The sequence below is a fragment of the Astyanax mexicanus genome, chromosome 4 (genome assembly GCF_023375975.1).
Source record: "Astyanax mexicanus isolate ESR-SI-001 chromosome 4, AstMex3_surface, whole genome shotgun sequence".
Lineage (NCBI taxonomy): Eukaryota > Metazoa > Chordata > Actinopteri > Characiformes > Acestrorhamphidae > Astyanax > Astyanax mexicanus.
The window spans coordinates 42,790,485-42,804,525 of record NC_064411.1 but is presented as its reverse complement, the minus strand read 5'-3'; the positions used below and the strand labels follow the sequence as shown (position 1 = coordinate 42,804,525).

Below are 14,041 nucleotides of genomic sequence, written 5' to 3'. Positions count from 1 at the left end.
TGTTTATGTCCTGTTCATCTAGTTAAACAGTACCATTTACAGCCTCTGTAACATAATCTGTGGTTGGATCACTGTTCTTTAAGCAAAAATGTTGCAAAATTATGGATTTAAAAAAAAATGACAACTCTTTTTTTTTTTTTTTTCTCAATGAAATTCAAATCGAGGGCGAGTCTTAGATAGTTTAAAAGCACCTATGTATGAATATCAATATTTGACACCACACATCGATATGATCGAAATATTACAATATATTATGGTAATGATATAATGTCCCACCTCTAATCACAATATGATAAAATCTCACCAAATATTAAAGACAATGATTTAAGAAAAATAAACAACCACATTTAAATGCTAAAAAAATGTTTATTAGAGTTTGAAACCAGTTTCTTAAAAACTTGAAAATGTATTATACTGTATTTTCCTTTCCACAACCTGCACTAGAGGAGAATGAGGGAATGAATGAACCAAATTCTACAGCACTGCTGGTAGTGTTACCAGAGTGAGCTGTATACCAACTATCATGAATATGTTAATGTAGTTGTGACTTTTTGAAAGTCTTGATCATCTAAAATTATGGAAGGTGTATCTAATCAATATGACTGATCTGAACTGGGTGTTGAGTATTTCATACTTGTTTGAAATCATTACTGAAATATATAAAAACATTTCTTTACATGAAACATTATGGTCTTGTACAATACTGTGATTTAGGTGGGTTTTTCTAGTAGAGAGTGGGCAAAACGCATCATGGAGTTGGAGGTTTGCAGTGGCATTTAGGCAGCAGTTGAGTGTCTGACACTTTCACGCCCTCTGCTGGAGACCAGGAGACCAGCATCTTCCAGCGAATTATCTCCTGCAAAGCACAAACAAATATATATATATATATATATATATATATATATATATATATATATATATATATATATATATGTGTGTGTGTGTGTGTGTGTGTGTGTGTGTGTGTGTGTGTGTGTGTGTGTGTGTGTGTGTGTGTGTGTGTGTGTGTGTGTGTGTTTGTATATATTTATATATATATGTATATATATATGTGTGTGTGTGTGTGTGAAATATGTTTCCCCTAATTTCTCTTTATTGTTTTCTCACTTTGCAGTTCTAATTTTCTCCAATTTCTCTACCCAGTTTAGCTAGGCCAGCTGTCCCACCCTTTCAGACGCTTCTCAGCTGTATATCTCGCAGGAAGTTCTGCAGTATCTGTATTATATTTTTTTTATTTTTGCTGAACACTCTCATTGTTTATTTAGCAAGAAGAGTGTTAAAGTTGACATACTGTCTCATTTACGTTGTTAAAAATCAGTAGTTTTATTGAATTGGCATATTTAAAGCAGTATATTTTATTTTAAACTAAAAGAATTTCAATAACCTGCATTAAATGAACTCTTCAACATGTTCTATGCAATTACACGTTTACACCAGAGAGGTCTCGAATTCCTCAAAACTTTCAGACAGTCACTTTATACATGTATATATTACAATTCTATTGTCTAAACATCCTTAACAATTAAAAGTTCATTGATTATTAAAAAAGTATGTGTAAATGCATTATTATAAGGCATTAAAAATACAATATCTAAAAGTTTAGCACAATATATCGTCCATGATATATATCATGACAGGCCTAGTAAACTTAACTTAGAGAAAACACTTTAGAAATTACCTTAAATTAAAATACCTTAACTTAAAAAAAATAATAAAATTAATATATGGAAAATTTAAGTAAATCTCACAAGTGTGTAAAAGGGTTAATCATCTGACGTGGTGATGCAGGCAATTATTATTACCTGAGAAATCATGTCATGAAGGAGAACCACATACTCCAACCTCAGCTGGCCATTCTGACTCTCCTGAAATTTTCAGTAGCACATTAAATGGTCAGTGAAACGCTTTATGAAGTGAAGTAATGAAACAGTAAATGATAGTGGTGAAATATTAAGTAAACTACCAGCTGGGTGATCTTGGCTACTTGAGCCAGGTTGTACAGTGTGTTCTCGTTGGACTCGTTCAGCATGATGAAGGTAGAAGCTACTCCTGCCAATTTCCAGAAAGGAACCATTTCTGGGTCTACGTGACCATAGCTGTCTGGAGAGATAAAGAGACATGCACTTACTGTATATGGACAAAAGTGTTGGGACCCCTGCTCATTCAAATGTTTCTTCTGTTTGTTCTGCTTGTGTCGGTGTAACTGTTGCTACTGTCTAGGAAAGGCCTTCTACTAGATTCCTTCTACTAGAAGGCATTCTACTGGATTCTACAAAAGTTGTAGAATATTTTTTCCATTTTTTGGGTTAGAGATTGAACAGTGTTTCTTGGGATGAATTCTGATTTGACCGTTCACATTCATGTCACTTGTCCTTGGATCGGATACATATCCTATTTAGGACCACATATGAAAGTGAGTCAAATCTGATTTGAAAAAGTGGATTTGGCAAGTTCACACAGCCATAAAAAAAAATTGATTTGAGCCACATTAAGCAAAAAATGTGATTTGAGTCACTTCAGCCTGGTAATGTGAACATAGCCTAACAAACCACTAAAGCTTTCACAGATCAGGTGTTTTTATCTAAGACTAAATTACACACAGCTGGACTCTAATAACTAATCAAGTGACTTCTGCTGGCAACTGATAGCACTGAATTTTATTAAGGGGTTTCAGGGTAAAGGGGTCTGAATACTTTAGCATGTCACACTTCTGAACTTTTATTTGATTAAGATTTTGAACTCTGTGTAGCCTTTTCATTCCACTTCACAATTATGTGCTACTTTGTGTTGGTTTATCACTAAAACTCTTTATAAAATACATTTAAGTTTGTGGTTGTAAGATGACAAAATGTGAAAAACTTTGGGTATGAATACTTTTGCAAGCCACTGGTTATTGCCAAATTGTAACATACTCTTAGCAGTAACATAATTACTGCATTTTTACAGAAATAAAATAAATAAAGAGGTAAATTGAGATTAGTCTATTGGTCTGGCACTCCAAAACAGTCCCAGGTTATCATGTGGCCACAAATTGCCCACCCCTGCCTTATATCTGTAGGGGGGCTAATATAGAAAACCAAATTGAATCTTTGCCTCAGAAATGGATCGGATTTGACTGAAAATATGTCAATAATATATCAATAAACCCTTATTAAGAATACCGATCTGATCTTCATCACCTGATTCTGTTACAATCAAAATATATATATTGATCAATATTGTGAAGATGCCCAAGGTCATACCTGGTATGTCCTTTCCAGACACAGCACTGTCTGCAGCACTGTACCGCTTATAGAAATCCTCCTCTTCAGCAGAAGTGTTGAGCTGAAGAGACGCAGCGCAGGAGATCTGGACCTTCGGGGGCTGCTGGGTCTCTCCTCTGGGGTACACAACTTCTGCCGAGCAGAGCTTTTCTGAGGACTGGAGGTCAGAATACAGTGATTTAAAACACACTATCAGAAGCTATGGTAATTAGCTTAAACCTGACTGGTCACCTGAAAAATATTTAGCTCTGCTTTGAGAGATAGCCATATCTAATTTATAAACACACTTGGTCTAATGTTCCACTCTGTTAGCTAGCTAATAAAATTATGGTAATGGGCAAATAAGATTGATTTGCTATTGTTTAATTCTTTATTTTAAGGATATTAATACATTAGTCTTTTGACAGTTGGACATGTACTTTACATTTGATGAGACTAGAGTTTAAAAGTTGCTCTCAGATCATGCTCAGTGTTCAATCTGTTTCTCTGCTTTGATTTGAGCTGTACCAAAATCAGATGAGCATTTTTGTTTTTTACATAATTTTTTTAATGTATTTATTTTTTACAAGTTTACCATGGGTTTGCAACCCATTCTAATTTTAATTTTAAAATTACTTGAATTTGATAAATCTTTTTTTTTTTTTTTTTTTTTTATGGGATAATGGAGATTATACATCTTTACATATAGAAGCTGCCAGAAAGAATCTCTGTAGATAGTCATTTGCTTCGGTCAGAAACCTGTAAAGAGCTCTTTATGTGTCAGTGATTTACATATTTTACACATTTCATTAACTGGAATACAAGGGTGTTTTGTTTCCATTGTGTTTAATATAAAAGCCGCACTAGGGCTCCTTACTTTTCATTAAAAAAATAAATACATGTAAAGGACACAATTGCTTGTACATCACTTTAAATGGTGCTGTCTGTTCATAAAAAATAAAAAGTTATGTAAAAAAAAGTCAAAATTCATAAATGTTTTCCAATAAGCCCTAGCTTAAGATAAGCAAATAAATCTGCCAATTTCTCAAAATGAGTGAAGTAAGATTTAAATGAAGCAAAAATACCACTTTTTTATTATACCAAACTGAAAACTTCTGAATTAAGAGGAAGATGGATGATCACAAGCCATCAAACCAAGCTGAACTGCTTGAACTTTTGCACAAGGAGTGGCATAAAGTTACCCAAAAGCAGTGTGTAAGACTGGTGGAGGAGAACATGCCAAGACTGTGATTAAAAACCAGGGTTATTCTAACAAATATTGATTTCTGAACTCTTAAAACTTCATGAATATTAAGTTGTTGTTTTTTTTGCATTATTTGAGGTCTGAAAGCTCTGAATCTTTTTTGTTATTTCAGCAATTTCTCATTTTCATGCTCTAAATGACAATATTTTTATTTGTAATTTGGGAGAAATGTTGTCTGTAGTTTATAGAATAAAACACCAATGTTCATTTTACTCAAACATAAACCTATAAATAGCAAAATCAGACAAACTGGTTCAGAAACTGAAGTGGTCTCTAGTTGCCGTGTGTGAACACACCTTGTTGAGCGAGTCTTTCACAGAGATCTCCAGAAGGTACTTCATCCCTGCCTCTCCCAAATCCTGTTATCATGAGTCAACAGAAATTAATCTTAGGGTTGTCATATTACAAAAACTAAGATTTTATAAAGTGAGGCCATGCTTTACTTAAATTACAAAGTACTTTAAAATGAATCTAAAGTAAAACAAGTGGTTTGATTTGCTCAGCTCACCTCAGTTCTTGCCTGGTGGACTTTGGAGAAGGACAGCTGTCTGAAGGGGGTTCCATACAGAGTGTTGAGGTAGTACCGGACTGCATGAGCTGCTCTCTGAGCTTCATAGTGGTCTGGATTGAGTTCTGTGGAGGTCATGACTAAGGGATCCTGAGCCTCAGCAGAGAAAGAGAGAGAGAGAGAAAAGGGAAGAAAGCACAAGATAAAGGGTGTGGTTTTAAAACAGGAGGACTTTAGCCTTTACTCTTCAGGACAGCCTGCAGAAATTTAACAAACAGAGAGAAATAAAAGAAAGGAAAACCCTGAACAGAAACAGAGCACACTGCTGTGAGTAATTACTGAATATAAATATGAGAATCTTCAGCGTCTGCACAGCTGTAGTCTAACTGCAGCACTGTTCACTAAACTTCCTGCTCCTGCTTCCCATGCTCTGCTAACATCCCGCCTCCTCTTAAAGCAGCAGTGTATATAATGAGGTTATGTAAAATGTCTAGATTTAACCCCAGTTTCTTGCATGTTTTTTTCTGTGAGGTTTGTATGAATGCCAATTTCCGCCAGGGTCCTCCACTAAGTCTTAATTATGAAATAATACCCCAGACTTAATATCTGATATTTATACTTACCATCTTAATATTATGACCACCTCATTATTATGACTCAGTATCTCATAACTATGACTAAATATATCATAATTATGACCTTACCACCTTATAATTCTGACTTAGTATCTGATAATTATGACTTAATTACCATCTTAGAATTATGACCTACCACCTTATAATTATGACTTAGTATCTCATAATTATGACTCAATGTACCAACTCATAATTATGACCTACCACCTTATAATTATGACTTAGTATCTTGTAATTATGATTTATTATTTGACAAAGTATGACTTACCATCTCATAATTATGGCCTACCACCTTTTAAATATGACTTAGTATCTCATAATTATGACTCAATATCTCATAATGTTATGACTTACCATCTCATAATTCTGATTTAGTGGAGGACCCTTATTTTTTCCAAGTGGTGGAAATGAGCTTCCATAGGTTTGAATAAACAGTGTTGTGGGTTTATAATGTGAAAATATATATATTTTTATATTTTAATAAATATTTTGCAATTCATGCATTGCATTCAAGTTCTTTGTTTTTGTTTTTTTGTATGTTTTGTGTTTGTCTCTCCCTCCACAGGAAGCGCTCACTCCACCTCCTCAGGTGCAATCCTGCTGACCAATGAGAGACTCGGCTGGAGCATTGAAGGAGGAGCTTATCTTTTAAATGTAGGTTCCAGGTTGTTTTTTTAGTAATATGTAGTTTGCGTGTTGTACCAGATTGTTCTCTAACTTAATTTTAGTGAAGGGTTTGTACTTGTAGTTCCCCTGACATAAAATCAAGCTTAAGATAAGTTGGTCCTCCACAAAAAAAACGACAACCTCTATGCTGGTAAAGAGTTAGATAATAAGCTAAGCCAAACAGCATAGGGTATGTTTTATGGCCAGCTTATTGAACTAGATTGTTTAGCAGTGGAACTAAAGGCAGGGTCTTAACTTTTTGTAGGATATTTTCTAAGAGGTTTGATTGTTCGTGCCACCTGGGGTTTCAAGCAGGTAAGAAGGGTGTACCTATACATTTAATGCAACATGGGTCTTTGCTCTGTTTAGTTTGTACCACCCATGTTTTTTTTTTTTTTTTTTAATTATTGGTCAGGGAAACTTATTGTTATTGGTTAGCTTTTGTTTAATTTGTTTTCTAACTAGCTGCTTCTATTGTGACTCATAGTAGGGGTGTGTGATTTTGTTCTGTTCCTTTCTTTGTTGTCCAGTATTTAATTTACTGTCTGACTGTTTCATTAGTTCTTATTTGAATAAAGCTCTTCTCATTTCCTTTGTTTCTGAGACATTTTTGTTTACCACATGGTATGATGGTATATTTTGAAAACGCTGTCTAATATTTCCTTATATGAACACGCCCTTTAATACAGAATGATTATGGCAGCTGAGATTCAGGGATGAAAGTCATGTAAAATAGGAGCATGGACAGTTCATTACATCTGAAGCTGACTGTTCTTTGTTTTTTTATTTAATATAAAACAGATCCTTTATTTTCTCTTTAGATGCCGCATGCACTTTCTACCAAGACTTTTCTTACTCTAATCTGGGGGAATTTTATTCCCTTTTAAAAATAAATGTTATACAAATTGTTGCTCTCTTTTTTATGTTTAATATACAGCTTTTTCAAACTTTCATGCAAAGGTTTAAAATGTGTACATTTATGAGAATGCTTAATATTAGAGTGTCTCAAACAGAAACTGGATTTGTCAGTAGTTTCTGTCTATAGCAGTCCAGTCCAGTCCAGCACTGCAAATGAATGTGTCCGTGTCTGACTGATGGTCAATATGGCATGCAATTATAAAAAAAAAAAAAAAAAACATCCAGTCAAAGGATCTGTCCTCCAAGTCTGTCAACTGGGTTAAATATCTGTAGAGGCATGTCTAGTTGTCACCAATTTCTCACCAAGAGTTACGCTATCCAAGAGGCGTTTGGTGGCAAGTACTATTACATTCACTGTCTTTACAAAGTGACCCAGTGCCTAATTAGATCACATCTGTAATCAATTACATATATGCATGCAATATAACTAAATTTTTGAGTTTTGCTGCAATATAGGGTACTTTATTTTATTTGTCAATCTATATTATTTATTTTATTTCTGAACCAACTTAACTGCCCTACTGACTTAAAACTGCTTCCAAAATTTTAGGGTAGATCACAATGATCTGTTTTGTATTTCCTGTCACAGGAAATACTGATCTGACTAGTTTAGCTCGAATTGGAACAAACATACTATATTTTAACACCTAGACCAAAACATGCCTGAAGCAGAATAAAAGTGCCTTGTATCTGGGAGGGATCCAAAAATGCATATATAAATAAATGCATGGCTATAAAATGGTCTTTTTTTCCCCTTTCCTCTCACACATTCACAGTGAGTAATGGAGATCTGATGCAATCAAGCAAGACAGTCCTCTGATGGCTTCTCTGTGGGTGTCTCTCTGAAGATTCTACACATACACGTCTTTACAATACGGAGTCAGAGCCTCAGTAGACCGTACAAAGGGCTAGATTATGTCAAATACACAGGGTCTGGGTAGGATAAGATCGTGACTGACAATCATAGCCCTTGATGGCACTTTTCAAGCTGATAGGGGGTCTTCTTGTCAGGGTTTGAATGGAAATGTGAGCTACAGGATTTGACAGAGCTCAACGGTTGCTGTTGTATTGACTGGAACTGATTTGAACTATGAGTGTGCCTTCACAGACGTCTTTGAAGATCCTGAAGGGGATCATATGCTAAAAAAAATGCGAATAAATCTGTACCTAATCTCTAGTCCATGTTCTCACACTTGCTTTTATCTTCTTTTTTTATTCAGGGCTTTAGGGAGGCCAATGAGAAGGAGTTTCATGGGCAAGTGGGGTTAACCAGTGGCTTTTATGGTTTTTACTTAGATGTACCACAAGAATCTTTAACCTAGAATAGGATATAAAAAGTAGCATAGCAGTTGTGGAAACCCCTTCTAATACATACTTTGAGTTACTTAAGGTTGGGCCCATTGCTGCTGACACATATGTGCAAAGGCATATATATATATATATATATATATATATATATATATAAAACATGCCTTGTCCCTGTAGAAATATATTGCCAATAGATGAAACTACAGGCGCCATGCCTAGTTCCAGTGATGTACTGTCAGGAATGATGCTGGGTGCGCCATTCAATACTTTTGGTTGTGGATGAGATGGGAACTTAGGAATAGGGTGGGGTGGTAACCATCCAACACATCTTGGTTTCACCCATGCTCTTGTTGCTGAATGCAAATAAAATCCTCACAGCAATATTCCAAAAGCCTTTCCTGGACATTAGATCCAAAAAAGCAGGACAAAGTTTTCAGGAACATTGATACCACAAGAAACAATGAATGAGCAGGTGTCTCAATACTTTTGTCCATTTAGGTCTTTAGTCCTGCAGTAAATGGGAAGGTTTGATGTGCAAAGCAGCAAGATGTGGTCCTACATGTTGTGGGTAAATGTGTTTTTTTTTTTAAGTTTTTTTTTTTTTTTTTACGTCAGATTTTCCCTAGATTGAAGACCTAAGCTGAGCCTTTGACTGGTTCAAAAGTTTTCCAAACAGGGAATTAAGCCTAGTCTTGGACTCCACGGCATTTTGAATGAAGGTTTTCCATTGAATGGAAAACACAGTCCACGACTATGAGAACCAGAGCTCGGATTCAGCAGAGAGATAATGCGAAAGGACATCAGAAGGTTATGAACCAGAGATGTTTCGAATGCTTAGTAGAGGAGAAATTACGTATGAAGGAAAGCCTGCGAGGAAGGATTTGCAATAGTCAAGTCTAGGGGTGACCTTCACTGATTTTTCCATGCAATTACTGAACAATAAGCCTCGGGATATAATAAACCTGGGCTGTGGTCATAAGATGTTAAGATGCTATGTATCTCACATTGGAGGATGGAGATCTCCTTCATGTGAATGGAGCAAGGTGCTTTGGACAAGGTTAGCGTGCAGCCTAAGTGGATACACCTTCGGCTAATGAGCCACGAACACTGAGGGGCAGTTTCCCAGAGAAGGATTAAGCCTAGTATTTGATAACACAGCATTTTGAATTTAGATTTTTATTTATTGAAAAGAAAACTTAGTCTAGAACTAGGCTTTATACATGTCTGCACAACTGACTCTGTTAGGAGTCTCATCAGGTAACAGAAAATAAATACAGCAAGAAGGTCCGGTGTTTCAGACCAGCTTGTATGTTATGAGTATGTTGCATTATTTAATAACTCTGGTAATTATCTGTGTAAAATCAGACTAAATCATCTGGCTAAATCAAGCTAAACTGCACCTGAACAGCCATTTAGCATAAACATGTGAAGTATATCTGATGGTTGGGTCAGATCAATGTCATTTCACATTCTCACCACAAACTTATGTGATTACAGTGATTAATGTTTCCACACCTGCCAAAACCAAGTAAATAGTGCTGGTACAAAAACACCAAGTTTATCCTCTTTTATGCAACTAAAATTGAACAAAAAAACAGACTGTCTTATTGAGTTTAAATCACCCACCACCTCACCACCCACGCCCTGCAGTCCTTTTGTTCGTATAGTGAACCTGGAGTCAGAGCTTACCTCAGAAGTTGATCTGTTGCTGTATATCAGTAAAACACAGTTGGAGGGGCATTCCACCTCGTCCTGAGCTGTGGAGCCTGGGGCTGTAGGTGATGGGGTGCTGGGAGCCGCAGGACACTGCCAAACCATTGAGAAGAGAACCGTCCAAACAAAGCAGAACCAATTCATATTCAGAGAAGAGCAGGGCAGGCCTGAGGGAGCTCTGAAGACAAACTGTGCTGAACCTGGAGGAGGAATGTACTGAGCTAAATGGACAGTTGCACAAGTACAGAATGAGAGGAGATTACACTGTCCAGATGAACTGTCCAGAACAACTCAGTCAACAACCCACCCCCTGCCCCTCTCCACTCCATGCTCCAACAAAAAGGAGGTCCTCCCAGCCTCACAGAAAACAACTGAACACACATGAATTTACATACAAAAATATCATTTTTAAATGTTTACTGCTAAAAAAAAAAACCCCAATATGATTAACTCAAGGTGGTCATGCTGGTTAAGTTGATTGACCGTTTTAGCTCTTGACCAGCAGGGGGGGTGTTTTTATTTGAGCTTGATGGTTTAGCTGGGTCTACAAACATGAAACACCAAGTTTGAACAAGCTGGTTGATAAGTTTAACCAGGATAATAAGCATGAACAGAATGCAAATCCAAATGCAGCATACTATTCTGGTCAAGAGCTGATTGTGGAGCTTAGATTTTCAACAACCAGCAAGTCTTGAGCTGGATATCATTATAATGCCGGCAGTATAGGCAAAGTATACTGAGCATAACATATAAAGTATGTTGGCATAACAAAATATGCATACTGGTCAAATATGAAGTAGAAGTTATCGCTTAATTGTTAATGTTGAAGAATCTTCTGCAAAAGACGTGTTATCTAATCCTTGGCGCCTGGTCCCTGGATGTGTATGTGTGTTAGGTTAGTGTGGGAGAGAGAGAAGGCAGATGCAGCTGTCTAAATGCTTGGATTTGTTTACATGTCCTGATGTGGAATGTGCGAGAGGTGATTACACGCAGAGACTAAATGGTGGTTTATTGCCCTAAGAGCAGTTGAATTTTTTTCTTCAGTAGGTCATCCATTCTGATGACTTCAAAAAAGCAGAGAATTGTATTCCTTCTACCAGCATTAAATAGGTGCAGCACATATTCCACAAAATATTGGAATGCCTAAAGGGCTGAATCCACCACTGTTTTAATATTTGTTTGTATTAAAAGTATTAATAATTTGATTCAGTGAAAAATACTCTGGGTTGGGTTAATTATTGGTGGTTGCATCCAGACAGTTGAAGGTTTAATGTGTACATATACACATACTGCCTACAGAGAAGTATTGCCAATAGAATAGGACTTCCTAGAGTATACAGCTGTCTAGACATAAATTGGCTGGCATGAGCGTAAATGTTAGATAGGTAACCAAAGTACTCACTGGAAAACCAGAGTGCTTGAAGGAATCCAGAGTATCTGGACAAAAACAAAGTACCTAGAGGAAACCAAATTACCTGAAGAAAACTAGATTTCCTGAAGAAAACCTAAGTACCCAAAGAAAATAACAGTACCTAAAGGAAATCAGATTAACAGAAGGAAACTGGAGTGCCTGAAGGCAAACAGGGCACCTAGAGGACACTAGATCATCCCAAGAAAACTTGAGTACCCAAAGGAGTTTGAACTTTATGTTGTCTATGTTTAACTGCTTGTTTCATGCTGCACCATGGTTGCACTATGTACTTGTACTCAGTTGGAATGACAATAAAAGCCATCTGACTCTTGATTTAATATGGAGGAAATTGGATTATCTGAAGTACCCATAGGAAACCAAAATACCCAAAGCAAACTGGAGAACCCTGAATAAAACTTTATTACCCCCCAAAAAACAAGAGGAAACTGGAGTACTTTGAGGAAACCATAGTACTCAAACACAATGGATTACCCAGAGTAAACCAGAGTAACGGGAGGAAACTGCAGCATCTGAAGGAAACTTAAGAACCCAGATAAAACTGGAGAACATAAAGGAAATTTTTAGTATTTTGAGGAAATCCCAGAAGAAACTTGAGGAGGTCCACGTGGACACAGGGATAACACACCAATCTCCTTATAGACAGAGACCAGAGCAATGATTTACTGTGTGATTTTAATATGTTTCTTGTGCAGGCCCCACAAACTATGTACTCCTACTTACCTGCACCTGCTGCTTTCATTGTGTCACTATAAATGCATGTAAAATATTGAAAATTGTTTAAGCCAGAACCCCTAACGAGATCAGTGTAATAAACAGTGAGATTCTCTGATGACCTCCAAAGACCCGACAGCAACTGTGCCATTTGCTGTGATTCCTCCCCGGATAAACCTGAATTACAATCAGTCACACTGCGTAAAAGTCCTTAACCTGAGGCAGAGTATGCTAATACACCATCATGAGGTTTTGAGGTGGGATCAGATGAGTATTCTATTAGGGTGTCATGGGAGATCTGTGCGGAAAGACGCTTATTCTGAGTCATAGTCTGCATTTTCCCTCCGGATTAATTTGCAAATCAAATTAGGCAGAGGAGAAGAAGGCGAAAAAAAGCCTCTCATGATCCAAATAAATTGGTTCCTCCGAGTGACACCTTGGAGGTGGGGGGTTTTGGGGACAGTCGGTGGCTTTGCGGTAGGTCCAGGCTGATTTACTGCCACGTACCTGCTGATTAATGGAATAATGAAATATGATAGCCCTGCCTGCCTATCAGGGGAACAGAAAGGGCCTCACATTAGGGCTGGAAATTAATGAGCTACACCACCATTACTCTGAAAACCTGTTTGTCAAGCACAGATTAAATGTTCTGACAGATCACCAGCCCTGACTGAATTATGCTTAATCTTAAATGACATCCATGGAAATTGCTAACTCTCGGTGCTCATCCCACTTTTTAAGGAACATTAAAAGACCTTAGTACACCCAAAAATGCTGGTGTGAGCAGCTGTGAGAAAACACTAGAGGGCAGCAGTTAGCAGATGGAGTACAGTGTGTATTTAGACAGTGATACAGGGTTTATGGATGTAGATTTTGCTTCTGTGGACCACCAGAGTGGATATTAATAAAATGAAATCAAGATTGATGTGATCTGCATCTGATTGTCTAGCATGACTATCATGACTGTGTCAGTTGACTAGCCTGACAGATGGCCATGTTGACCATGCTTGACCATGGATGGATGGATGGAGGTAACATAACCACTGTGACCATGTAGGATAACCACCATGGTTAAGCTGTTAGCAAGCACGAACAGCCAGACCAGAGCATGCTGGTTGACCAGTATCAACATTAAAACCATGTTGATTGACCAGCATGACCACTGTGACCAGTGATGTCAGTAACGCGTTACTTTGTAACGCGTTACTTACACACACACACGCGTTACTTAGTAACGCCTTACTCTAATCTGACTCTTTTTTTTCAGTAACGAGTAATCTAACGCGTTACTATTTCCAATGCAGTAATCAGATTAAAGTTACTTATCCAAGTCACTGTGCGTTACTCTCTCTCTCTCTCTCTCTCTCTCTCTCTCTCTCTCTCTCTCTCTCCACCTCACACACACACACACACATCGCGTAATCCATAAAGTAACTAAGTTTTTTTTAAGGAGTAATCAGTAATCGGATTAGTTTTTCAAAGTAACTATACCATCACTGCTCTAGGCTGTGTCATATATGCTTATCAGTTTAACCCTCTATTGTTTCCTGGGCTTGTAGAGCTGATGTCATGTAGGATTTTCTGGTATGAGAGAGGCAGTCAGACAGCTTGTCTTTCTTAAAGCTTTTCTGAATTCATTTTTTT

The 14,041-nt window shown here is 37.1% G+C and overlaps 1 protein-coding gene across 3 annotated transcripts; it reads right to left on the bottom strand.

Moving 5' to 3' along the window:
* Nucleotides 1-346: 346 nt before the first annotated feature.
* Nucleotides 347-10,522, bottom strand: lxn (latexin). 3 transcript variants are annotated; one of them, XM_049478667.1, is made up of 7 exons: nt 10,231-10,522; nt 5,015-5,170; nt 4,803-4,865; nt 3,243-3,420; nt 1,964-2,100; nt 1,803-1,865; nt 347-856 (listed from the first exon to the last, which is right to left on the bottom strand). In XM_049478667.1, exons 1-7 carry the CDS (start codon nt 10,396-10,398, stop codon nt 749-751), a joined length of 873 nt encoding a protein of 290 aa, XP_049334624.1. In that variant the 5' UTR covers nt 10,399-10,522; the 3' UTR covers nt 347-748. The 3 variants fall into 3 exon arrangements, with proteins under 3 accessions (XP_049334624.1, XP_022534496.2, XP_049334625.1); XM_022678775.2 differs by having other exon boundaries at nt 5,015-5,164; XM_049478668.1 differs by lacking the exon at nt 10,231-10,522 and adding an exon at nt 5,354-5,431.
* Nucleotides 10,523-14,041: the final 3,519 nt, after the last annotated feature.